We start from the raw sequence: 26,917 nt of genomic DNA, 5'->3' as shown, positions 1-26,917 counted from the left end.
TTGCAGTCATGGGGCCTGAACTCTGGGCCTGGGTGCTGTCTCTCAGCCTTCATCCCAAGGCTAGCGCTCTACCACTTGAGCCACAGCACCACTTCTGGCTTTTTCTGCTTCTATGGTGCAGAGGAATCGAACCCAGCATGTCATGCATGCAAGACAAGCACTCTACCACTGAGCCACCTTCCCAGCCCCTAGCCCTGTTTTTATAAAGACGACATAACCTAGGTCTACAAGGAGCATAAATCAAAGCTAGGATGAGCTTTCTTACTTGGTTATTTTGGTTTTTATGTATCTCTCCATTTCCCTTTCATCTCTTACAAGCATTTGGCTATAGATTAAACAGGGAGTTGTATATGGTTTAACTCCTTCTTCAAAACATGGCTAGTCATTAATTTTCCCTGTTCCTCGGGGCACACTGTAGTTAGGGAAGCTAGTTTAAAGACGAGATAATCCACCCAGCCAGACAAGGCAACAACGCACAAGCTGTCCCACCGGTTTACAGCACACGTGGCTCCTTTGTAACCTACTTTCATGGGTCCCTTAGAAGCCTGGGTGAGAGGCTGGGGGCACTCTGGCTCATCACTGAAGTTCACACAGACATGGAGGAGCAGGGGAAAGAAAACAGAAGAGGGCTGGGGAGGAGATGAAGGCTGCAGGCCCACAGTCCACATACAGAGCAGCGACATGCATGGGGTCCGGCATTCGGCACCCTGCTTTCCTGTCTGTCCTCCAGTGCCAACCACTGCCCCACATCTGCGGTCATCCTAACTCGCTTGTCAATCTGTCCTGACATTTCTCCCATCCTAGGTGCCATGTCACTGGAAAATGTGTGAAATGTCTGAAACTTAGAAGTAACCCCGAACCTGGAATACTGTCTAATGATGTTAATCCATTCTATGACAATGGATCTTCTGTTTCCAGGATCCTTTAAACTATTGAAAATTGCTAAGATCCCAAAGAACTTATGTTTTTATGCATTATGTTTTAAGTTTGTGTGTGTGTGTTTTTAAAGTTGGTCATAGGGCTTGAACTCAGGGCCTGGGAGCACTCCCTGAGCTTTTTTGCTCAAGGCTAGCACTCTACCACCTGAGCCACAGCTCCACTTCTAGTTTTTGAGTGGTGAATTGGATATAAGAGTTTAACAGCCTTTCCTGCCTGGGCTGGCTTCGAATCACAATCTTCAGATCTCAGCCTCTTCAGTAGCTAAGATTAGAGGTGTGAGCCACCAGCAGCCAGCTGTATTTAAGGTATATACTTCATCATAAATTAAAACAGAATATTCTAAAAGATTAATTAACCCATTACATAGTAAAATTATTTTCCAAAGCAAAAATAATAGTGAGACAAGTGCTTTAAAATTTTGCAAAGCATTTACTATCTGATTTAGTAGAAGCACATTGGATACTTAAGTTTTTCTCTCTGTGGCAATCAGTGTGTTATTTGGTTAAAGCTCTTCCAGAAACTTCAACTCCTTCTAGAGACATTTGCAAGGGCTTGGCACTGATGGCTCATACCTATAACCCTAGCTACTTAGGCTGAGATCTGAAAGTCAGAGTTCAAACAAAGCCAGCCCAGGCAGAAAAGTCCATGACCAGCAAAAGAAAAAAAAAAAAAAAAAAAGAAAAAGCAAACTCAAATAGGGGAGTATTTTAATAGCATATAGCTTTCTTTTTAGATATGAAACAATGACTCTAAACTCGTGTGTGTGTGTGCTGGTACTGGGGCTTTAACTTAGGACACTCAAAACTGGTGCCCTAGCATCTGAACAGCTCTACTTCCAGCTCTTTAGTGGTTAATTGAAGGTTAAGTCTTATGGCTTTTCCTGCCCCACTGCTAGTTTCAAACTGATTCTCAGGTCTTGGCCTCCTGAGTATCCAGGATTATAGGCATGAGCCATCAACACCCAGCTCATAGTATTTTAGATAATGTCATTCAGTCCTAGTATGTTGGCCAGTTCAGAGCATGTCAAAAATATTTAGGTGATGGGTTAAAAGCAATTCAAAGTCATTTACAAAATTGTAATTCTCAAGTGGCTGAGTAATAGCCCATGGGAACTTGAAGAGGAGCCATACAGTGGCTCCTGTTACCACAGCTACAGCTTTCAGAACAATCAAGTTTGCATGATCATGCGTAGAGCAACGAGATAGTTACGTTCATAAAGAGGGGTGGGCTGCATGAAATGCAATGAAGAAATGAATTCCAAACCCTTGAAGAAGACCCTTTATACTGGATCGAGGGTGTCACTGGTGGGAGAGCACTTGCCTAGTGTGTGGGAGGTTCTGGAGTTCATACAGAACTGCAAAAAAATAAAATAAAGGCACGAACTAAAGGTACAGCTAATTAACAGATACCATTTGCTATTCTATGCTGTATGGGAGGATATCTACCCATCTTAGATTTTCTGGCAGGCTCTGAATCCAACCAACAAAAGTCAGGTTAAGAAGAGAAAACCAACAGAAGCTTGTGCAGGTGCCTGATGGGCAGGGGACACTCCAGGGACAGCTGAGGGGAGCTGGGCTGGGCCTGAGGGCCATTAGGGAAGAACACCAAGTATTGGCAAAATGGCAGCCCCGAAGGAAAGGACCATGGGGTTTCCAGGGCAGACAGAACAGGAACTGGCAACAGAGGAGGGCAACTGGGTACCATCTGTCTTGTAGGTTTCTTGGTGCTTCTCAGCCTGAGGAGGACTCAGTACTCCCTCAGACGATTAGCTTCTGGCCTTCCTTGAGACAGGGGAGGTGGACATCTTTGTGCCCCTTTAGGTGCAATGCACAGTGCTTTAAAAGATATATGCATTGGGACTGGGAATGTGGCTTAGTGGTAGAGTGCCTGCCCAGCATGCACAAAGCCCTGGGTTCGATTCCTCAGCACCACATACACAGAAAAAGCCAGTAGTGGCGTTGTGGTGCAAGTGGTAGAGTGCTAGCCTTGAACAAAAGCAGCCCAGGGACAGTGCTCAGGCCCTGAGTTCAAGCCCTAGGACTGGCAAAAAAATAAAAAAAATAAAAAAATATATATATATATGTATATATATATATATACACATATACATATTTATATGTATATGCCTGTACCTCTACGCCGTTGCCTTCCAGCTCAAAATAATCCTTATGCCAACAACTGACTTTTGGCACACACTGGCATCACCTCTTTGAACAGGGAATGGAAAAGCATGCTTCTCTGCTCTTGTCCAGCAGTAGGACACCGCCCCCTGGTGGCTGTGGCTTTACACCTGTCAAGACCGTCACTTTACTGTTTGATATAATGAAGTTGTTATGGTTTGGATGTGTTCCTCAAAAATTCATTGAAAGCAGAACTCCCAGTTTCACACATCCATGGGACTTGGAGGCGGGCCTCTGAGAGGTAATTGTGAGGTCAGGATTGGGCCTCCAGATGCCAACGGTGGTAACGTGGCAAGCAGAGCTGCTGCCTGGTCCTGTGATGCTCTACCATGTTGTCAGCATAACAACATGAGCTAACTAAATCTCTATGTTATACATTACCAGTGTGTGGTATTCAGTTACAGCAACAGAAAATGAAGAGAATTACATTCTACAAATGCCAGGAGAAAGCAAACTATTAGGGAAACAGGAAAGCAAATAGACTGTATTTACCCTCAGCTGTGACAGCAGCCTTCCAAGCTTTAGGCTGCATTTGCAGCATGAAGTTACTAAAACAAACAACAAAATGCATTTCTTTAGAGCAGCACAGGGAGTTGGAATTGTGCTGCCTGTTCAGTGAATGGTTCATCTTTTTATTGTGCTATGTTTTCATATGCTAATTATCTTCCAATCTAACCTCACATATTTAAATACACACAGATGCTTGTTTTTTTTCTCATGCAGGGGAATGATGCTTAAATAACTTGCTATGGTTACCATAGCTAAGTGGATTCAAACCTATACAGTGTGGCTTGAAAGTGTGTGTGTGTAACCAGTATACACAACCTCGTGCCAATCAGTCCTTGCCCAAATAAGACTTTCAGTAAATTGCAGTGAATATTCCAACTGGACTGCACTTGACACTGTGACTGGCCCTGCAACCTTTGGAAACTGCTCCATTGCTTCTCGTGGTTGTGCAATGCGTGAACTCAGCCTCTGAACCTCAGGACTTGTCAGCCAACTGGAGATGGAGTACTGTGGACTTTTCTGCTTAGGCTAGCTTTGAACATCAATCTTCTAGGTCTCAGCCTCTTGAGTAGCTAAGATTCAGGCATGAGCCACCAGCCAATTATTAACATTTATTATAGTATATTAATTGCAACATATCTTAATTTATTATATCAATGTTATAACATAGGTACACATAAAACCTTTTGTTGTTTTTGCTTTTTGGAGAGTGCTAACACAACACTCCTGTTCCTCAAATCCCCCTCTCTTCTGTCCAGTTTCTGTGACTTTAAGGTCTTCCTCAGACCTTTCCTGGACTACTGGATAATTTCCATGATTCAGTGGGAGACAATCAATCCACCCCCATCCTCCCCACCCCCAGCCTTTAGAGTGCTCAGGAGTAATGGAGACCAGCACCACACCAGACCTGAACTCTGTCCACATGCCATTTTACACCTATAGTCTGGTCTCTTTCTCCTTTTCTGCCAGAACATACCCTTGGCCACTACCTTCCCTGAGCAACAACTTACACCCTTCAGCCTAGCCCTTGTGTGCTAGGTCTTGTCTTCCTGGAAACCTCCCGGTCTTCAGCATCACCTCCTTCATGAAGCCGCCTGGAGCACTCAGCTCTGGCAGCTGGAACCGGTTACACTAGACTGGCTGGTTCAAATACTAGACAGTTACTTCCTCACACTTGTGAACTGGAAGGTTACATGCCAGTGTCTTATGTTCCTGGGGAAGGTGCTTTCCTTGGCTAAAGGAAGGGTGTGTGTGTGTGTGTGTGTGGCCGTTCTTCCTGTCCAGACACCATTCCTACTCGATTATGACTTCACTCAACATTTATTACTCCATGGGGCTCCATCTTCAGGGGCAGTCTCCTTAGAGATTATGGCTTTTAACACATGAATTTGGGGGTTCACTGAGTCCATAAGAACACTCCTTATCACCTCTTTTTTGTGCCAGCCGTGGGAACTTGGGGGCCTGGATACCGTCCCTGAGCTTTTGTGCTCAAGGCCAGTGCTCTACACCACTTGCCCACAGCTCCCCTTGAGGCTTTGTGGTGGCTAATTGGAGATAAGACTTCCCTGGGGGGGGGGGGCTGGCTTCACAGCAGGACCCCACATCATAGTCCCCCCAGCAGCTGGATTTCAGGCTGGAGCCACTGGCACCTACTCCTGCCTGTTACTGTCTGCCTAGCTGCTCCATTCTCTGCTCCCCAGAACCTCATGCAGGTCTCAGTCTTCCGTCGGCCATGTCGGAGACGCCGGCACTGCTGCTGGCTGTGGAACGGGCTGTCAGTCTCATTACTGCAGAATTTAGAGCATAGGTTCGAGTTCAACTTAAGTAAATAGGTTCAAAGTGCCTCCTGGACCCTTGAACCAGCACCGCGGATGCTTTCCGGGGCCTACAAGATCGTCGATGGTCCTGGGGCCGAGCGCCCACCCCGGGCCCCGCCCCCGGCCCCTGCGCTCACCCCGGCCCCCTGCACCCCGGGCCCCGCCCCGGCGCCCCCCCCAGGCCCTGCCCCCCCCCCCCCCCCGGCGCCTCGGCCCCCGGCGCCTCGGCCCCCCGGGCCCCGCCCCCTCGGGCCCCGCCCCGGCGCCCCCCCCAGGCCCTGCCCCCCCCCCCCCTGGCGCCTCGGCCCCCGGCGCCTCGGCCCCCCGGGCCCCGCCCCGGCGCCCACCCCAGGCCCTGCCCCCCGGCGCCTCGGCCCCCTGCGCCCCGGGCCCCGCCCCGGTCCCCGGCGCCCACCCCGCGCGGCTGGCGGATCCCGGCCTGCGCCGCCGCCCACGCTGGAGTCACCGCGTGGACTGGCCTCGAACCCCCCCCGCGGGCTTCTCACTCCCCCCCCCCCCCGTCTCCCCGCCCTGGAGGCACTTCCGGCCTCACCCAGCCGCGGCTCCATCCCGCGCCGACCCCAGCCCCTCCGCTCCCGACGGCCCACCTCCGTCTGCGGACGCGGGGCGAAGTCCCGGTTCCCCCCGGTGGCCGCGGCCGAGAGGACCCGGCCTTCCCAGACTGCGCGTGCCTCTGTGGGACCCCCGCACCCCGCGGGCCCGGGCGGCCCCTCAGGCGGCCGCGAGTCCGGCCGGCCGCACTTGGCCATTCCCACGGCCTCCGTCCGGGCCGAGGGCGCCGACCGCCCAGGAGAGACGCAGCCACCGGCGCCCAGACCCGCGCCCACAGCCTCGACGAGGCGTCCGGGAAGCTCGGGCCCCGCGCCCCAGCGCCCGGCCCCGTCGGGACCTTCCCGGAGGACCGCAGTGTCGCCCACGGCGGACCCGGGCTGGCTCAGGGCCGGCGAAAGAGACGGACGGTCCCGCGCACGGCGCGGGGCGGGGCGGGGGCTTCGCGAGAGCCCCGCCCCGGCCCCGGCCCCGCCCCACGTACCGCCTCCTCGAGGCCACACCCTCTCGCGTCCATCTCCTTTTTTCCCGCCCCGATTGTGCGGCCCAGGCTCCGCCCTTTCGAGGCCATCCTCATCCCAGCCCGAGGCCCCGCCTTCCGACGTAAGAGGCGGGGCTCATACGATGCAGCCTTAGGCTCCGCCCCCTCGCGCTCACTCTCTTTCAAGCCAGAGGCCCCGCCTCTGGATGTGAGGGGCGGGGCTTTCAGTGTGTGGCTCCGTCCACTCGCGTCCATCGTCTTCTCGTCGGGAGGAACTTCCACGGTGCCGCCTCCGTTTCCGCCCTGTCGCCTATACCCTCTTCCGGGCCGAGGCCACGCCCCTCAGCGTGAGGGGCGGAGCTTCTGGTGCGCGGCCTGCGCGCCGGGCGGTTCCTGAGGCGGCCGTTGGCCGTTCCCGCGGCTTGGCTGGTTGTCTTGGAGAAGCAAGATGGCGGCGACGGCGGCGGCGGTGGTGGCCGAGGAGGACACGGAGCTGCGGGACCTGCTGGTGCAGACCCTGGAGAACAGCGGCGTCTTGAATCGCATCAAGGTGCGGCGGGCGGCCGCGCGGGTCTGCAGGCCCGAGGCCAGGCGGCGTCACCGCGCGCCGGCGCCGGGCAGGACGGCCTGGGCCGGGGGCCGGGGGCCGGGGGGCCGGGGCCGGGGGCCGGGGCCGGGGGCCGGGGGCCGGGGGCCGGGGGGCCGGGGGCCGGGGGCCGGGGCCGGGGGCCGGGGGCCTGGGCCGGGGGCCGGGGCCGGGGGCCGGGGGCCGGGGGGCCGGGGGCCGGGGGGCCGGGGGCCGGGGGCCGGGGCCGGGGGCCGGGGGCCGGGGCCGGGGGCCGGGGCCGGGGGCCGGGGGCCGGGGGCCGGGGCCGGGGGCCGGGCGGCGGCCGGGGGGCCGGGGGCCGGGGGCCGGGCGGCGGCCGGGGGGCCGGGGGCCGGGGGCCGGGGGCCGGGCGGCGGCCGGGGGGCCGGGGGCCGGGGGCCGGGGGCCGGGGCCGGGGGGCCTGGGCCGGGGGCCGGGGGCCGGGGGCCGGGCGGCGGCCGGGGGGCCGGGGGCCGGGGGCCGGGGGCCGGGGCCGGGGGGCCTGGGCCGGGGGCCGGGGGCCGGGGGCCGGGGGCCGGGGGGCCGGGGGCCGGGGGCCGGGGGCCGGCGGGGCGCGGGGCGGCGCGGGCCCGGGGGCGACGCCGGCCCTCCGCGGCCGCCCGCCGTCGCGCACGCGCCTGCGCAGTGCATCTCCCGCCTCTGGAAACCGTTTCTATTCCTTTTTCTTGAAGGCTGAACTCCGAGCAGCTGTGTTTCTAGCGCTAGAGGAGCAGGAGAAAGTGGAGGTACGGAGTTGTCCCGGCCCCCGCAGGCCGTGGGCCCGCGCGGCGCGTCTGCGCGGCGGGAGGTGGGGCAGCGCCCTCCCCGAAGACCCCAGGCCGAGGCCTTCCCGCGCCTTTCCGCCCTTCGCAGCCCTTAGCGTCCGGTCACTCCGGCCCGCACCTGGCCCGAGGCACCGCGCTGGGCCGCCGTGCGCAGCCCTGAACCCGCCGACGGCCGGTGGCGAGCCCTTCCGAGTAGGGCGCGCACACTGTCACTTTCCCCAGGGCGCTGGGCACGACGATTTGAAAAGCATGTTGTTTTCAAAAGGGCAACGACACCTCTGTCGGTGAGCGGATAGTTGATCGATTTCTCCGCACCTCACACCCTGTCAACCTCTCGGAGCAAATCCCTTGAAAGGCCCTGTCACTTCCTGGAGGACAAATTGATCTCCTGCGCTTCCACTCTGTAATCTTACGTGTTTGCTCTTCAGTTTCATCGAACTTGCCCGATAAGCTGGATTCCAGTGGTTAACACCTGTTGGGAGGCAGAGATAGAAGGATCCCTGTTTGAGGCCAGCCCAGGGAAAACTTAGACTGTTTGAAACATAAGTTAGATATGATGGTACCCACCCATAGCCAAGATAGGAGGATTGTCTGAAAAGTAAAACCAGATAGAGGTGTGGCTCCAAGGGTATGCTGGCATAAGACCCCAAGTTCAAACCCCAGTACTGCCTTCAGCTCTTTCTCTTTTTGTGTAGGCATCAGTCTAGGTCCCCCAGCACCATTTGTTGAAGAGGCTGTCTTTTTCGTTCTGTTTTTGGTTGCTGATATTTGGGTGTATTTCTGGGTCTTCTATTCCACCAGGTCTCTATGCTAGTACCAGGCTGTTTTGTTTTTATAGCTCTGTAGTAAACTGAGGTATGGACTGTGGCACCCCCAGCATTGCTTCTTTGCTCACATTTGCTTTGGTTATTTGGGGCCTTTTGTAGTTCAGTGTGAATTTTTGGAATGTTTTCTCTATCTTAGTGAAGACAGCATTTGATTTTGATGGGTATTGCATTGAATTTGTAGATCGCCTTTGGCAGCATAGCCATTTTCAGGACATTTGCCAATCCATGAACATGGACTTTTTCCATTTCCTGAAGACCCTGGAGGCTTCTTCCATTTCCTCTTCAGAGTTTTATAGGTTTTCACTACAGAGGTCCTTCAGTTTCTTGGTTAGATTTATTCATGTATGGGGAGAGGAGGGGGATAAACTACTGCAAATGCAATTTCCTCATCTTCTTCTGTTTGCACATTGTTGATATAGAGAAAATCTACTGAATTTTGTGTGTTGATTTTGTATTCTACTACTTTGCCAAAATTATCAGCTCTAGGAGCTTGGGGGTGGAGTCTTTAGGGCCCTTTAGATGTAGAATCATGTCACCTACAAATAGGGATAGTTTAGCCTCTTCTTACCCTATTTGGATCTCTTGCTCTATTGTTCTAGCTAGGAATTCCAGCATTATATTGAAAAGGAGTGGAGAAAGTAGGTACCTTTCTCTTGTTCCTGATTTAAAGGAAAGAGTTTTAATTTATCCCCATTTAGTAGGATGTTGGCTGTAGGTTTGTCATAGATTGCCTTAATTATGTTCCTTCTTTAGTAGTTAAGTCTTGAAGTCTGTTTCCTTTTCTTCTTTGTCGTAAATTGCTTTCGTAGAAGTTACGCATTTCTTTATTTTTGGCATGTGCTCATTGGCACTTGTAAGATGTTCTTGATATGTTTTGTTTCTGTCAGGAGACTCCGACATGATATTTATTTATTTATTTATTATGTTGGTTGTGGGGCTTTAACTCTGGGCCTGGGCTTTGTTCCTGAGCTCTTCAGTTCAATGCTAGTGCTCTACCACTTGAGCCAGAGCACCATTTCTGGCTTTTTCTGTTTATGTGGTACTGAGGAATTGAACCCAGGGCTTCATGCATGCTAGGCAAGCACTCTACCACTGAGCCACCTTCCCATCCCTGATGTCATTATTTTTGAGGCTTCCTTACTGCCCCATGGTTGTCAGGTCTTTGCAGCTTTGAAGGGGAATAGTTCTCTTTTAAATCATTTGCTATTTTCTAATCTCCCCCAGTATCTAAGCATTATTTCCATTTCTTATCAAACCATATAGTTTGGCAGATAATGTAACCTAGTGTGACCTGGTTGTCATTTTCCTGACTTATGTCTTTGTGGTTACATCTGATAACAGCATATGCCATCTGTTCAAGTAATGGTCATTTCTGAGGAAAGGATGTAAAAGTATCTTCTAAACTTGGGTTTTTGAATCTGTAGTCTCAACTTTGGTGTTGGATCTAAATGAAACATTCCAAGTAATTTTGCTTTTAAACAAGTTTTTTTTTTTTTTGGTTGGTCGTGGGGCTTGAACTCTGGGCCTGGGTGCTGTCCCTGCACTCTTCAGCTCAAGGCGAGCACTCTACCGCTTGAGCCACAGCGCCACTTCTGATTTTCTAGTGGTTTTTATTGGAGATAAGAGCCTCATGGACTTTCCTGCCCGTGGCTTTGAACGATGATCCTCAGATCTCAGCCTCCTGAGTAGCTAGGATTACAGGGGTTAGCCACCAGCGTCCGGCTTAAACAAGTTTTGTTTAAAGGAGTATTGTATGAAAGTTTACAAGATGAAGCAAGTTCGTTTAGACTTGAATATGTACATAAGGTAAAACACAGGTGTACCACTTGGTTATTGATGTTTTATAAATGTAGTAACTGTTGCTCATTGCTATACAGGTGTAAATAAACATGGCTTAGATTCAATAAAATGAAAAGAGTGTGCACCTCTTTTTGGTTTGACCTCTTTTATCCAGCATAATGCATGTGAATTTCATTCATATTATAGAGTATCTTGTTATTCCATTTTATCCTGAGTTCAGGATTAATGGATTATTCCATTGTCTATTGAGTAGATATGTAGCTACTATATTAGCCTTGTCCTAAACAGTGGTTACAGGCTTGATATACAAGAATGTTTTTCTATATGCATATCTACAATTAAAAAATAAACATTTATGGTCACATGAAGTTACCTCACATGCTACTGTTGAACTGGGAACTGTAAGTTTATATGTTCTAAATGGTAGATAGACCTGAGATGTTTAAGAAAATCTAAGTTCATCTTGCACAAGTATTTGACGATATCTTGCTTCAAAATCAGCTTAGGAATACATAAAATATGTGTAAAGGGCTAGGATGTAGCCAAATGATGGGTGCTTTCCGGGTTTGTGTGAGATCTCAGGTTCTGTCCGCGGCACTAATCTTCATGTATGGTTTACTTTATTAATCTCGAGAAGTAATACCACAAAATGAATCTTGTAGAGAAATAATTTTATAAAACTGTAATTTTATAAAAAATGTTAAACTTTAATGTACATTTTGTAGTTATTTCTAGGATAAATATGTGACAAAAGTATTTTTTTTTAACAGAACAAGACTCCTTTAGTCAATGAGAGCCTGAAAAAGTTTTTAAATACGAAAGACGGTAAGATGGTCCACTTACTATTGTTTATCTTCCTCTGAGTTTTCAAATCTTGTCACCAGTTTGGAAGAAATCAGCAATTTTTAGTATTGTTTTAAAACCTGTGATTTTTTACTAATTATTTTAAAACAGTATTTTACTGTATAACAGCTTGCTATTATTAAATGTTTTTGGTCATAGGAGGTTTTAGATTTAAAGCCAATTTTACCAAAATATCCAATTTTACTATAAGAAGTGCAACTGTGAAGTCCATTTACAAAATACTACATTGTCTTAAAGCTAGTGCCAGACAGATGGTGATCCTAATGACCGAATGGGGAGATTGGTGTTTTCACTGAGTAATTGTATTATTCACAGAGAAGAGATCTGTAGCTAGAAACCTCTTTCTTCCCATTGATTCACAGTGCCCATAAAAAAAGTCAAAGTTCTTAAAGATTTACTTATACATCTTTTTTCTTTGTCTTTGCAGGACGCTTAGTGGCTAGTCTTGTTGCAGAATTTCTTCAGTTTTTTAACCTTGACTTTACCTTGGCTGTTTTTCACCCTGAAACCAGCACAGTAAGAGTAATGATTTTTTTTTAACCTTCCATGAAACATTGATATACACATGAGTTAATATTAAGCTGAGGGGCTGGGAAGGTGGCTCAGTGGTAGAGCACTTGCCTTGCATGCATGAGGTCCTGGGTTGGATTCCTTAGCACCACATAAGCAAAAAGAAAAAAAGCTGGAAGTGGCACTGTGGCTCAAGTGGTAGAGCACTAGCTTTGAGCTGAAGAGCTGAGGGACAGCGCCCAGGCCCAGAGTTCAGGCCCCACAACTGGACCCTCCCCCCCCCCCAAAAAAAAATTAAGCTGAAAGTTAATGGGCTTTGACAACTTTGGTTATTTGCAGATAGATTATTGTTTTTATTTCTTAAAAGCCATCTGGGCTCTCTGAGATGACCATGAGGATTGCTGTTTCCTGTTGCTCAGAAAGGAGTGCTGACTGTGACACTCATTCTGTTAGAATGATGCATTGAAGTTGTTAATACAGACTGACTACTCGTTGTGTAAAAACTAGGCAAACTTAAAGTTATTTCATTAAGAAAAAGGCAGCCTTGTTGAGTTTAGACATTTCCTTAAGTTACTAATTTTTATTTATTTATTTATTTATTTTATTAATTGGTCCTGGGTTTTGAACTCAGGGCCTAGGTGCTGTCCCTGAGCTTTCCCTCAAAGCTAGCACTTTGAGCCACAGCTCCATTTCTGGTTTTCTGGTGGTTTATTGGAGGTAAGAGTCTTATAGACTTTCCTGCCTTGGGCTTTGAACTGTGATCCTCAGATCTCAGCTTCCTGAGTAGCTAGGATGACAGGCATGAGCCACCCAACACCTGGCTAAAGTATTTTTAGTCTCTGAATATTCTTTTGCTGTTTTTGCATACCCTAATCTTACTTCTTTTCTAGTTTCAAGGTTTTGAAGGTCGAGAGAATCTAGCCCGAGATTTAGGTATCATCGAAGCAGAAGGAACTGTGGGTGGACCCTTGCTATTAGAAGTGATTAGACGCTGTCAGCAGAAAGAGAAAGGGATTGCTGGTGGGGAGGTAAGTGTAATCCCGAGTAGCATTTCCTGTCGGCTATTTCAGCCACTGGCTGTATAGGTTAGCCATGCAGGTTAGAACATGTATTGTCAATCAAGGTTTGCATAGAAAGAAAATATTCCTTAAGAGCAAAATGAATTGTACTGAGATTGATTGTATAGATGTATATGTTAATGAAACTTGAAATGTGCACATTATGATACTTTTGTGTGCCACTTTTGGGTGTTAGTGCTCAGAGCATTGGGTTCAGGAGTTAGGGCATGTGGACCAAATTGCAGCTCCTCACTGACCTTGGACATGTGACTTACCCTCCCCATTGCCTAATTTGTAAAAGGAGGATGATAGGATCCCTCCCATGGGTCCCTAGCCCTACACATGCATCAGTATGTGAAAATGTGAAACATGGTATTGCCATGGAAAGCATTCTGTAACGGTTTGTTGTTTTTTTGTTAGTGAAATAATAAAAATCTGATTTTATAGATAATTTTTTGATTTTAAAAAAGATTTTAAAAATAAGCTAATGCTAATCTGTTAATTTTGTTTAGTTTCTAAATATTTTCTAAGTCTTTTTTTTTATAGGCATTTTTGTGTGTTTTGGCACTCGGTGCCTGGGTGCTGTCCCTCAGCTTTTGTGCTGAAACCTAGCACTCTACTGCTGGAACCAAAGCTCTACTTTCAGCTGTTAGGTGGTTAATTGGAGACAAGGGTCTCATGGACTTACTTGCTTGAGCAAGGCTCTGACCATAATTCTCAAGTCTCAGCCTCCTGAGTAGCTAGGATTATAGGCACGAGCCACTGGAAACCAGCTTTAAAGGCTTTTTTTTTTTTTTTGGCGGTCATGGGGCTTGAACTCTGGGCCTGAGGGCTGTCCCTCAGCTCTTCAGCTGAGGGACACGCTACCGCTTGAGCCACAGCGCCACTTCCAGTTTTCTGGTGGTTTATTGGAGATAAGAGTTTCACAGCTTTTCCTGCCCAGGCTGGCTTTGAACCAGGATCCTCAGCTCTCAGCCTCCTGAGTAGCTAGGATTACAGGTGTGAGCCACCAGTGCCTTTAAAGGCTTTTTTGAGGTAGGGTCTCACTATGTAGCCAGGATGGCCTTGAACTTACGATCCTCTAGCCACCAGAGTGCTGACATGTGCTGCTTGCTGTGTCTAGCTCAAATTTCTACTTTCTTGGGTAGCAGACACTTTTTCTTATGTGTAACTCACTTTTTCTTGTGTGTAAACATGCATTAGCATTACATGAAGTTACCCTGTCATACAGACTGGTCACTTGCTATGCTAGTATTTGGTTAAGTGTGCTTTTATTTATAGGAATCCCTTAAGATGATGGAAGATTGGAGGCATTCTGCTATATAATTTGGAGAGTCTCAGTATATTTTCTGTTGGAAGCTTTCAATATCAGTAATGCATGTCTGAGTAGTAATTGCATTTAAGGTGTGGTCATTAGATTCTGTGAGTCATACATGCTAAAAAAGTCCTGTGTCCTCAGAGCTCTTTAAGATAAAAGATATATGCACGTAAGGAAGGTAACCTTTAAAATAAAGATTTAAATTTAAAGATTTTAAATAAAGATTTTAATCTTTAAAATAAAGATTTAAGAAAGATCATACAGTACATGATTATTTACAAATATTCATGACTGTCTTAGGGCTTTGTACATGTGTTTAACCATTTGAACCATACTGAGTCCTTTTTGCTTTAGTTTTTTTTCCTTTTTTTCTTTTAACGTTCTCGTATGTAGGCTCAGGCTGCCTAGTCATTATCTTACGTATACATCCTTCACAGCTGGGAGAGTAAGCACACTTGCCCACCCAGCTCCTGGAGGTGGGGTCTTGTGAGTTTTTTGTGTAGGCTGGCCTTCACAGAGATCCTCTGGATCTTGGCTCCTAGGTAGCTTGGATTTCAGGGGTGAGCCTGTGCCTGGCATAGTTGCTTTAGTTAAAAAGCAGATGGTTTCATGATAAAGTTTTGTGTAATGCAGAGAGTTGGTTATGGTACAAGGATGAAGAATGGTGTCCTAGGAAGGCAGAAGAGTGCTGGCAAAGGGGGAAGGGAGAGCCTGGCCAGGTCTGGGCGGGGGAGGGAGCAGCTGCTGAGTCTGCTGTGCATTATACATTCATCCATTCATTATTCATCAGTTACTTAATAAGTACTTGTTGTGCTAGGTACTAGGTGTAAGATACCCCAGTCTCCTGGGGCCAGAATTCTGCGGTTAGGGTGACAACATCTCAGTTTTGGCTCTCATACTATCTGTAGCTCTGACCTCTTTTCTCTTTCTCCCTGCCCTTCTGAGCTGCTCCTTGGCTGTCCTAATTGCAGCCGTGGTAGCACCCGTTTTTCTCGCTGGTTCTGTTTCCCTTCTTCCACTCCCTAGTGAATAGTGTGAGCTCTGGAGCCTGGCTGCTGGGATGAGTGTGGTATTCTCTGTGCCACTTCTTCCCTCCCCTCCTGCTTGATGCTTTAGAGTACCTCTCTGAAGAGAGGGCTGAACAGAGCTTGCAGTAGGAGCTGTTGGAACACGGGTTGGCAAAGAGACATGAAGTATCAATGGTGGCTGTCTTGTTAAACATGTTTTTTGTATGAATAATTCCCATCACAGGTCAGAATTTCAGCTATTCACTAAACACTCACCTGGATTGACTCACTCCTCTGTATCCTGTGTGGATAAAACTTGACCAAAAAAACTCCTACCCTGCAGACAAGCCTGAATCCAGGTGTTTTTTTTACTGTTTGTGCTGACTCCGTACCTGGAGGCTCATACCCCTGGAGTCATTTGTTGCCTGTAGGCATCAGACTATGGAGGAGTGATTGCTGGAAGGCTTCCTGCTCCACTGGATAGGAGATGGCCTCAGACAAGCTCAGGGTAAGCTTTGTTGTTTAGTTAGGTGCTGTGAAGCCGCAGAACTCCTTCCTGACTGGTAGGTCTGTCTTACCCTGACTATCTTCGCTGTGACTCCCATAGACCAAGTATAGCAAATTGTACTTTCAAAAACAAATGGTTTTGTTCCTTCTAATTTCAAGGTATTAAGTTCTGCGTTTTATCTTAATAGTTGTATCTGGATGTTTTGTTTTAATATACTATATATACATACATAAATATACTACAGTATTTAGAATAAGGAACTTAAAGGTGTCTGTTTCACCCTTTCTTCCACAATTTATTGGTGTTATAATGAAATAAAAATGACAAGCATTGTAAACGGTTGGCTTTGGAGCGCAGGTAGGAAAACTAGCTGGATAACTCTGGGGACTCAGTTACTGGTGCTCTTCACCAAAGCTGCATTTTTACCTCCTTAGAATCCTGGTCGCCTGTAATCCTAGCTACTCAGGAGGCTGAGATCTGAGGATTGTGGTTCAAAGCCAGGCCAGACAGGAAAGTCTGTGAGATTCTTATCTCCAATAAACCACTAGAAAACCGGAAGTGGCACTGTGGCTCAAGCGGTAGAGTCCTCGCCTTGAGCTGAAGAGCGCAGGGACAGCGCCCAAACTCAGAGTTCAAGCCCCATGACCGACCCCCCCCCCCCCCCAAAAAAAAAAGAATCCTGTTGTGCCTGCTGTGCCTTAATGTCTTGATGATTTTATGAAATTGTCCTCAGCTGTGTAATGAAAGCCCTTCCTGTTCTTGGAGCTCTCAGTAAACCAGTCTCACGTGCTTAGACCTTCAGTATCTATGTCTTCATACCTGTTCAGCAATGTCATTTCCTCCCTGGTCTCACCTTTCAGTCTCTTCACTATAGGAATTGTCTTTAAAATGCAGCTCTTCATGGTTTCCTTTCCTTTTTACAAATGGCAGCAACTCTGCAGTGGTGACTTGTGAGTCTCCAGGGTCTTTGTCCCTCACTTGAGATCTGGAGTGGTGTTCTTCCAGCTGCCTATCTAGCCTTAGGAGGACTTCTGTGAGGTACAGAACCTCAGGTAGGCCGAGGGCCTTTTGTCTGGAGTGCTCTGGAATGGAAGCAATTAAGATTTCTGAAGTTTGAGGGTTTGGGAATATTTGCAGAAATTTACCAGGTGAACATCCCAATAACCTTGTCCCACAATTCTGAATTCTGTAGGGTTTAGCATTGCACTTAGAATTTTCACACCAGGTATGTTCAGCCAGTACTTAAGCCAGGCAGAAGCTGCTCCTTGAAAGTGAGTGTGCCTTCTTGCTTTCTCTCATTTTTCCACCCTGTATTCCCTGAACTGATACATACTCTCCTTTCCCATTAGAATTTTATCTATTCAGCTGACTCTTGCTCTTCCTGGTCTTACTTCTGGAAGCTAGTTTGCCAGATTGTAAGTCATCTGTGCTTGCCTTGGCTGTGCCCCCAGGTCCTGAGTCTGTGGGCTCTGACACAGTGATTTAGCAAATGCTAGTTTCTATTTGAGATGAAAAAGTTGTGAAGGTTAGAGAAGACTAGGAAAAGTGAAACCTGTAAGAAAGTAAATCCAGACAATATGGTATCAGGAAGACTTGAAGGAAAGGGACAGAAAAGACTTGGTCTCAAGGGAAGAGTCAATGAGAATTGGTAAATTAGTATTTTGGCAAGGGGCCAAGTCTTAGATGGCAGCGTGGGGAGAGAACATGAGCGTGCCTAGTCTGAGAGAAGGTAATGCTGTCCTTAGAATACTGAAGGAGCGGCACACTTTCATACACAAAACGTAGACTTCCTTAAGTAAAATAGACAATATTTAATATGCACATGGTGGTAATAGATGAGTTTTAAGAAGTGATTCCTATTCAAGAAATACTTTGTTAAATGAAGGAGAGCAATGGGTGAGTCTGATCAAGGTCATTGTATGTATATATGAACAGAACACAGTGCAGGTCCCTTGTGTGACTGACGCTAATGAAAATAGGAAGCTAGTTTTTAAAACTCCTTTGCGTTTGATTTTAAAAATGAAAAACAAAAAAACTACAAAAGCAGAGACCCGAAGTTATAATTATGGACACTTAGAGGATAAGCAGGGAGATCCCAAGCTGCAAGCCAGCCTGTGCTATACAACAAAACCTGTCTCGAGGACAAAACGAAGGGGTTATGAGAGAGAAAGAGAAAATGGCCATTTGAGGAGGTCGGGTTTGTTTTGAGAGCATTTCTTTTGATCTTTGATATTTTTTCCTGGCATAAAATGAAGCAGGAAAGCACAGCTAGGAAGAGGGGAGAAGAGTGATCCTAGTCAGAAAGGAAGGGGTGGGGCAGAGGGAGTCAGTGTTGCACTGGTGGACCCTGTGCCTGTAGCTTGTTGAAGGGACTCTGAGCAGTGCATTGTGCATGGCTAGAATCTAGGGATGGTTTCTTTTGCAGAGTCAGAGAAGATTCTAACAAGATATTTACATTAGTGAGCATTTAGACAAATGTTGATATTAGTGCTCAAATTCCATTGAGATATCATTAAAACCTTATGTTTTAAGGTTTTTAAATGTGTTTTCATTTTAAACTTTGATTTTAGGGTGCACTGGAACTATCTGATGTACATTCTCCATCAAAGTCACCAGAAGGAAAAACAAACTCAAACACAATCCCAAGTAAGGTGAGTTAGCAGCTGATTCAGAAGTCTTGTGTACCCTGGGACTCCTGGGGCTCTACTCCTTTGTTTCAAGTTTTACTTTCTTTGTGACAAGTGCTCTTGAAGTTTCTTTCTTCTTCCTTCTTTCCTTCCTTCCTTCTTTTCTTTTCTTTTTTTTCTTGGTCATGGGGCTTGAACTCTGGGGCTAGGCGCTGTCCCTGAGCTCTTCAGCTCAAGGTGAACGCTCTGCCATTTGAGCCACAGCCCACTTCTTGAAGTTTCTTGAAGGTGCTGTTTCCCCCTGCTTTGATTAAGTGTTTTTTAAAAGTTAGTTTTTTTGTTTCATTTTGTTTTTTTTATGTCTCAGAGAACAAATGCATTCTTAAGTATCAGAATTGCAGAATATTTGAATTCATTTGGTACTTTGAATATTTTTCTCTTCACTCTTAGCTCTCATATATTCCTTGCTCAAGGATAGTAGATTTGGTTATAAAATTGTTATGTTGAATACTGTATACTTCTGATGGACGGCCAGCCATTTGCAGTTGTAAGTTACAGTGGTTATGTATATTAATGAACTTTTTTTGATAGGACTTACAAGATAATGTACTGTGGTTACATTTGTGAGTTTATGTGTGATATGTGTATGCATGCATGTATCTTTGTATGTATGTGTGTGCGTTTATGGGTTGTTAAAGGTAAGATCTGATTTGGAATATGGCATAAAGGAGAAAACAAGTCGAATGCCAGCATTTAAGATCAAAGGCATCTGTTAATAATAGAAAAACAAATAGATGACTTTCAGGAATTGCTGTCTTCTGGTGAATTAATTGCTAGTACTAGCTGGTCCTGTAACAGAATGGATTGGGCCATATACTAATCCACTCAGGCTGCTGTAATGGCATACTGCAGACTGACTGGTTGGCAGTGGCAGGTGGTGAGTTCAGTTCTGGAGGGAAGGCAGTGGTGAGGGCCAGATTGCTGGTTTGTGGATGCTGTCTCCTGTGTGTTCTCAGATGGTGGAGGAGACATTAGAGCTCCCTGGCGTCCCTGAATAAGGGTACCAGTCCCTTTCATGAGTGCTCCACTCTTTTGACTGATCACCTCCCACAGGCCCCATCTCCTAATGCATTCATTACCTAGAGGGTGTGACTTCAGCATGGTGATTTCTTGAGGACAGGCAGTCTGTCACAGGTCCAGTTGCATTCGGTGACTTTACATTTGACTTCTACCTCATGGGAGTAGATGAGGTATGGAGTACACATGGCAAGGCGAGGCTTGTGTGGGTCCAGGGAAGTGCACTGATTTTCAGGTACAAGTTGCATGTTTTCAAATCAGGTGAAACTCCAGAGATTAGTAATTTTACCTCCAGCTCTCTTTCTTTTTTAAATGTCGTAAGCATGTAACATTGCTAACAATTGCTGCTGTTACTTCTTGTCACTCAGTGACTTGTTCCGTCCATTTTGGAGAGGGATGGACGGCCTTGGAAGTGCTGCTCCCTTCAAGGTGTCCACTTAGTTTTAATTGACAAGATCTTTTCCTAAAAGTTTCTTTCTTGATGCATGCGAGAGTCTGTAGCCCTGATAGATTAGTCCTGAGTCCATTTGACAAATATCTTCAAATTAACTGTTGATAAAAGAGCTTGTGGAAGGAAGGTTTATTTTTTCCATGAAAAATCTGACATTAGAGGTTAAAATGAAGGAATATTCTAAGTGACTTTTCAGTATCTGTAGTACTGAGCTATTTGGAAACTCTCTTTCTCTCTTTAGCAAATAACTTTAAAAAATTATGCTAACCTTCCAGGTAAGGTATATCTTTAAGAAAACAACAACTCTGTTTTACATACTCCCTACACATAAAGATGATTTAAAGCTAAGAATAATTCAAATTCTGTGTTAAGTGAGTTTGGAAATGCTGCTGCTCATCTCATTCTCCTAGAGAAGTGGTGATAATCTCTCATGGTCAGTTTAGAGAACAGTATCTACCCCCCTCCTCCATGATATCCCACTCCTGCCCTCCCCTGTGGCTCTCCTGCCCCTTCTGCCTCCTCCCCCTCCATGGCACCACACTGCTGCCACAGTGGTGGTGGGTTATTATATGGTATTAGGTAGTACCATGTGACTTGTCAGTTTACAGCTCTCCCTTCAGATACTTACTGGCTGGGCTAGGATGGTTCTTAGATTGCAGTTCTTCTGTAGTCTTAAAGCAGGGGTGGGGACTTCTATGTCCAGGGCTGTTTGGATATTTATGACATCCTTGGGCCATATAGACTCACCAGTACAGACAGATGGGCTGCTGGCAGCCCATGTGAAGCATACAAGATTCCTAGGGCCTTCCCTGGTCTGACAGATGGGAAATGAAAGATTCCTTTAGGGACTAAAGGATTTGGACTTAGGATCCTAGTACTTTGCTAGTGCTGCCTCTTCTTGCCAGTCACCTTCCTGTCATCCCTGTCAGCCTGGAGAGCCACAGAGAGCACGAGGGCCTCTGAGAAGCTGTGATAAAGCACAGCCTGTGGTGCAGGCCTCCTGTGGAAGGTCAGGGGAGGTCTGACAAGACCACCCAGAGCTTCAGGGTTTACTAGAACCAGAAGGATGCTCGTGTAGTGGGGAAGCCGCCAATGTGGTGCTACAGCAGATCAGGTGCTGGCCTCTGTGTCCACAGCCTGCCAACCATCATGAACCTGTCAGACTTGAGCTGACACGGGCCTGGAGGAAAGTCCAGCAAGGCCAGAAGAGAGCGGGCTTTGGAGAGGAGCAGATGCATCAGATCCTCCATTTCTAAGAGAGCTACTGGGAATCATACTGGTTTGGGGTTGAGTTAGTTTTTTTGTAAAGATTTACATGTTGTGGTAAAATGTCATTTTATTCTCATGCTCAGATACCAAGGTATAAAGGACAAGGTAAGAAGAAGACAAGCGGGCAGAAGTCTGGTGACAAGGTAACATGCATGAGGGCAAAGGAGAAAGCAGCCTGTGCCAAGACAGACCCCCAGATTCACAGGCCTCCTGCTGGCCTGGGTTTTCAGCTTTCTTTTGAACTGTTAACTGCCATCTAACTGATCAAAATATGAGGAAGTAATGTTGGTTTAAAAGAAAAAGTAGTTTGTAAGTTTTATCCAGGTGAAAATCATACTGTTGTGCTTAGTTTTACTTTGAAAATTGATGTTTCATTGACAAAAATGAGTTGAAATTTGTTTATTTATATATTGTCCCAATACTGGGGCTTGAACTCAGAGCTTGGGTACTGTCTCTTAGTTTTTGTTTTTGTTTTTGTTTTTTTGCTCAATGTTGGTTCTCTACTTTTTGAGCCACAGCACCACATATGACTCTTTGGTGATTAATTATAGGTAAGTCTCGTGGACTTCCCTGTCTGGGCTGGCTTTGAACCTTGATCCTCAAATCTCAGCCTCCTGAGTAGTAGGATTTCAGGTTTAAGCCACCAGTGCCTGGTTCTGTTATGTTCTTTTTGATGGATGATCATGAAATTAACACTATGATTTTTACCTGAGGAAAATAGAATATCACATTACTTTTTGGGTAATTTGGATAATTTCTAACTGATAAGGGCTACCCCTGGTTTCCTTCCAGAACATCTTGTACAGAGATGTCTCTTGACCTTTGCTCAGGCCTCTCTTGGTGGGAAGTCCTGCACAGCAGTCAGGCTGCTTTTTCTTCCTCCCCTAAAGATCACAAACTTTGACCAAGACAGTAGATTAGCTGCTTATGAAGCTTAATGAATAGAGGTCTTAGATACATTATAGTTTTTACATCTATTTAGAATAAGACAAAAAGATTTTAGCTTTTAGTTCTCAGAAATGTACTAGTCTTACGATGAGTGAAAGACTTAAAAAAAAAAAAAAGAAGCTATGTTAGCTCTGTTAACTGTTTGCAGTTGGGTAGTTTCCAAGGTAAATTTTGTAATTGTAGACTTTTTTTTTTGTTCCCACTGTTCTTCATCCACTGGTTAATGAACAAACAAGCTGATGTTTATTAACTAGCAAATATTTTGGAGTATTTACATAGTGAAGTCATTTAATGCTACAGGCCAGACACTTAACCCTTGCTTAAGGAAACCTCAGGCTAATTGCAGAGGTGAGATAACCTTAAGATTGGTTACTAGGAATATTAAAGAAGTAGCTTTTATTTCCTTAGATTCTTTTAAGATTCTTTTTTTTTTAAGAAAGAAGAATATTAAGTATTACATATAGTATTATCGTTTAGTATCATGGGTCTTAAAGAAGGTAAAATACTTAGAATAAGCTCATATATAAAGCCAAGTATACTAAGAGACATAGTTTTTTCACTGTGTGTCATGTGACACAGCTGGGGTTGGTGGTTGGGGCCGGCCTGGACCTCAGCCTTCACTCTGCAGTGGGCAGGGCCTCTCTTGCTCTGATGTGAGAAGGGGATCCAGACCTGGCCTCATCTCAGAGTGGGGCTGTAAGTTGGACTCCCTATTCTCTTGTTGTTCTCCTGAGCTCAGGATAGTTACTTCAGTCACTTTGAACCCTTTTTCCCTTCGCTGATCTTATTTCTGAGTGGCCTTTGCATGAATTACACTCAGCATTGCCTTTTTCCAGAATTAGACGGATAAGCCTTTAACTTTCCTTTGCTTTTCTGCCTTGCCCTGTGCATGAAGTAGGTTCTCACCATCCTTAACATCACAGCTCAGTCAGATAGCTGGCCACTTGCTTGCATGTGGGGTTGTTGAGGTTGTGCCTACCAGAACTCCAGAGGGAGCTATTCCAATGGCAGGTGACTAGCCTTTCCCATATTGTGTGCAGTAGGACATGAAGTGCCATGAAGTGGGGTGTCCCTGGGAACTTCTCTCTGGGGAGCACTGGCGCCCTGAGCCAGGAGTGTGGATATGTCTCCAGGTTTGCTTTCAACTTGCATGCAGGAAGGGTCAGGTATTCATAGTTCATTGGAGTTCCAGGGCAATTTGTTCAGGGAAGCTATATTTATAAAACTGGTTAAAATCATTTATATATGAGTATAAACAGGTTTGTAAGGTTTTTGAGCTAGCGTAACTTGAGTAAAAATAGCAGATCTTGTTACCGCTGTTCAGAGACAGTGAAGACCAAGTTAGAGATTGGGACTACAAAGATGGTAAATATTAACTGTGAAGGTTAGATTTAGAAACACATTTTTCCAAGTTGTAGACACCCATGATAGTTTATTTCATTGTATCCCATTTTGTTTTCTGAACACTGTCCAAACATAGTATCTAAAACATGTGCAAAAGTCCAATAAGCCTGTATCTCAGCATGAGGGAGGCTGAGGCAGGAGGGTCTTGAGTTGCAGGCCAGCCTGGGCTACATAGTGAGACCCTACTTCAAAACCCCCCAAAAGAAGCCAGGTTTTGGGGCTCATACCTTGTAAATCCTAGCTACTCAGGAGGCTGTGTTCTGAGGAACAGTTTGAAGCTAGCCCAGGCTAGCTAGGAAAGTCTGTGAGACCCTTATCTCCAATTAACCACCTGAAAACTAGAAGTGGAGTTGTAGCTCAAAGTGGGAGAGCACTATCCTTGAGCAGAATAATTCAGGGACAGCACCCAGGCCCTTAGTTCAAGTCTCAAACTGATCTTCCCCTTACCCCCCCGAAAAAATACAAAAAGAATAACTCTTACAAGCTAATAAAATAAATGTAAACAAAAGCAAAAAAAAAAAAAAAAAAAGACATTCAGGTTCTTACCACTTAGTTGGGAAAACTGAGATACTAGATGCTTCTTGTTTGGGGCAGACTGTGTTAGGGGCTCACACATGTTAGGCAGTCCTTGTACCACTGAGAGCATTGCCTGCTTTGTATCATGACATTTGGTGTAAGACAAACTAGTTCTCAAGTGTGTAGAACCAAAGTCTGCTATTGTACTTGTTATCTTTACTCTTAGCAATGTGACCTTATTGTTTCTTACTTTCAGTATTCTAGAAGCAGCTCAGGTCAGTGATCATGATCCCAGTGACCACATTGTGTTTGTGTCTTGGGCAGTCAAGTCACCTCAGTTTTCTAAATAAAATAAGCATCATTGATACTTTAACTCACAGCCCTACATTCTGGATAGCTGGGTAGGTGGATGTGCAAATGGTTGGGCTGAACTCTTTGCTCTTCCAGTCCTGCCTGCCCAGCTCTGATTTCCTCCTCTTGAGCTTCTGGGCTGCTTCTCTTGGCACTGCTTGTCAGCTGAACTTGGTAGGCAGGGCCAGAGGGTGAGGATGCAGGGTGGACTGGCTGGGAATGGGGCCATCTCCTGTGCTTGCTGCAGACCAGCAGATTGTGGTTTTTCTTTGGAGCATATGCTTACACATGGTAGAGATGGGATTTTTCTATCCACACTAAGGTTTTTGGAAGATAGTTAAATGTTTCAAATTTCTACAGTCCTTCAGTATTGCTTTTCTAGACAAGCAAATTAAACCTGTTAGATATGTGTGCCTGTTAGAACTAGAGTAAAAGTCTCTCAGGACTTCATTAATAAGTCATGTAAAAAAGACAGATTTTGACAGAGGGAGGGAGAGAGGTAGAAGGGAGTGGGAAAAAATTAAGTATTGAGTGATCTTTTGACACTTTTATAGTTTCTGGAGTATTTCTTTGACTCTGTTAACAATTTCCCTATAATTTCATGATACAGTTCAATCTAACAAAGCTATACCAAAAAATAACTTCCAAGGCATTGAATTACACTAACTGATTTGTTTCTTGCATCTTAAGTTTATTTAAGTCTAGGTGTTAGAAAGCTCTAGTAACTGGAATTTAATGTATGGCATGGTAAGGGTTTTGCAAGCAGGTTAGGGGTTAAATGTATACGTAGACATTAAAATTGCTTCATTAAAATCTCTACGTGTGACTTTTTCTAATAGGGAAAATTGTTGATTGTAATCACCTGTTCTCCCATGTGTGGTTTAGAAGTTGATCTTGAGAACAGTTTTAGAGAGATTCTTTTAAAAGTTTTTCTGCTATAAATAGAACCTTATGTTTAGAAGGAAGTAACCCTAAACTTGCCTTAAGTCCTATTGTAACTAATGTCCTTCCCTATGAAATTTGTTTTCTCAAGACCTGTTCTCCTGGGCATATCAGGAATATCACCAAATCAGGCAAAAAGTAACCATGGCTCTGTATAGTCACTAAGTTAGATATTAGCTAGTTCATGATACACACTTAGGGTCTGTTAGTAACAGAGCTCACAGCTGTTGCTGTCCCTGATACTGCCGTATGTCATAGTTCAGTTTGGCTTCTGCAGTTCTACCTTTTGACCATTCTCAGAGGACTTTAAAAGGAGAGAGTCAGGACAGTTGCTACTTGTGAATCTGTTTAAATATCACCAGATTTCAGGGCTTTTATTTTTAATTTCTTTGTAAAGATATCAATTGATTATTTAAATGTGCCAGTCAATTTATAGAATGTAACTAGGGTTCAGAAAACATAAGTACATAAGACTTCTATATTTTGCAATAGCAAGAAAACTTCAAGAGAAATTCAGGAGAGCTCTTTGAAAACATCTCATACTGTCTAAAAGGATAAGGATTTGACACATTTATTTTTCCAGACCTTTTTTTGTGTGTAGGTGTGCCAGCCCTAGGGCTTGAACTCAGTGTCTAGGTGCTGTTCCTGTTTCTGTGCTCAAGGCTGGCACTCTGCCACTTGACCTACAGCTCCATTTCCAGCTTTTTGGTATTAATTGGAGGCAAGAGTCTTATATCTTTTCTTGCCTAGGTTGGTTTTGAACCATAATATTCAAATCTCAGCCTCCTGAGTAGCTAGGATTACAGGCTTGAGCCACCAGTGCTGGGCTCAGACATTTCTTTTTATGATAATTAAGTTTTCTCTAGTAATAATTCATAAAATACTCTATAGAGTTTGTATAATACTTCTCTTGCCTCTGGCTGCTAAACAGGGCTACTAGCGAATAAAAATGTAGACAAATTATGGCTTAACACATGCTATCTATGTATAGGAAAAGCAGAATAGACCTTTCTAACCCAAGGTGATTCTTAAGGAAACCCACACTTGAGGAAATTACAGTTTGTAGTGAAGGGCAGGCGATACTCCAGATTCATAAGTTTATATTGAAGATGGGTTAAGTAAGGCCTGGCGTGTAGTGTTTGAATGCTGTTGTTAGCTGCTATTTTTTTTGTTGTTGTTGTTGTTCTTTTTGGTGGGGGAGAGGGGTAGTCCTGGGGCTTGAACTCAGGACCTGGGCAATGTCCCTGAGCCTCTTTTGCTCAAGGCTAGCCCTCTACCACTTGAGCCACAACACCACCTCCAGCTTTTTCTGTTTATGTGGTACTGAGGAATAGAACCCAGGGCTTCATGCATGCTAGGCAAGCAGTCTACCACTAAGCCACATTCCTAGCCTATAGCTGCTATTATTGTTAGCTTTAGTTTGTCTTCTTGGTCATGGACATAGACATGTCTAAGGACAAAGAACTCTTAACAAGGATAGAATAAAAGGAGACTGTGGTGGTTAGAACTAACAAAACAAGAAGATTCAATGTAAAATTGTGTACTGTCCTCACTGTGTTGTGTGTCAGCAGTGCT

At 45.8% G+C, this 26,917-nt stretch overlaps 1 protein-coding gene across 8 annotated transcripts in view; it reads left to right on the top strand.

Annotated features, from left to right (window-relative positions):
* Positions 1 to 6,871: 6,871 nt before the first annotated feature.
* Positions 6,872 to 26,917, top strand: part of Cep43 (centrosomal protein 43) — a 40,652-nt gene continuing 20,606 nt past the window's right edge. For 2 of the 8 annotated variants that reach the window (XR_006148890.1, XR_006148891.1), the window contains exons 1-7: positions 6,872 to 7,044; positions 7,773 to 7,826; positions 11,263 to 11,317; positions 11,784 to 11,878; positions 12,757 to 12,894; positions 18,328 to 18,408; positions 21,265 to 21,324. Coding sequence is in view for 6 of the 8 variants with exons in the window: in XM_042689702.1 (XP_042545636.1) it covers positions 6,943 to 7,044; positions 7,773 to 7,826; positions 11,263 to 11,317; positions 11,784 to 11,878; positions 12,757 to 12,894; positions 18,328 to 18,408; positions 21,265 to 21,324 (585 nt within the window). In the remaining 2 variants the exon portion in view is untranslated. The remainder of the gene's footprint in view (positions 7,045 to 7,772; positions 7,827 to 11,262; positions 11,318 to 11,783; positions 11,879 to 12,756; positions 12,895 to 18,327; positions 18,409 to 21,264; positions 21,325 to 26,917) is intronic. The other 6 variants (XM_042689702.1, XM_042689703.1, XM_042689704.1 and 3 more) reach the window with 6 other exon arrangements.

This window comes from Dipodomys spectabilis, unplaced genomic scaffold (genome assembly GCF_019054845.1).
Source record: "Dipodomys spectabilis isolate Male_0828 unplaced genomic scaffold, ASM1905484v1 ptg000126l, whole genome shotgun sequence".
In the NCBI taxonomy this organism is placed as follows: domain Eukaryota; kingdom Metazoa; phylum Chordata; class Mammalia; order Rodentia; family Heteromyidae; genus Dipodomys; species Dipodomys spectabilis.
This window is presented reverse-complemented; position numbering and strand designations above follow the sequence as displayed.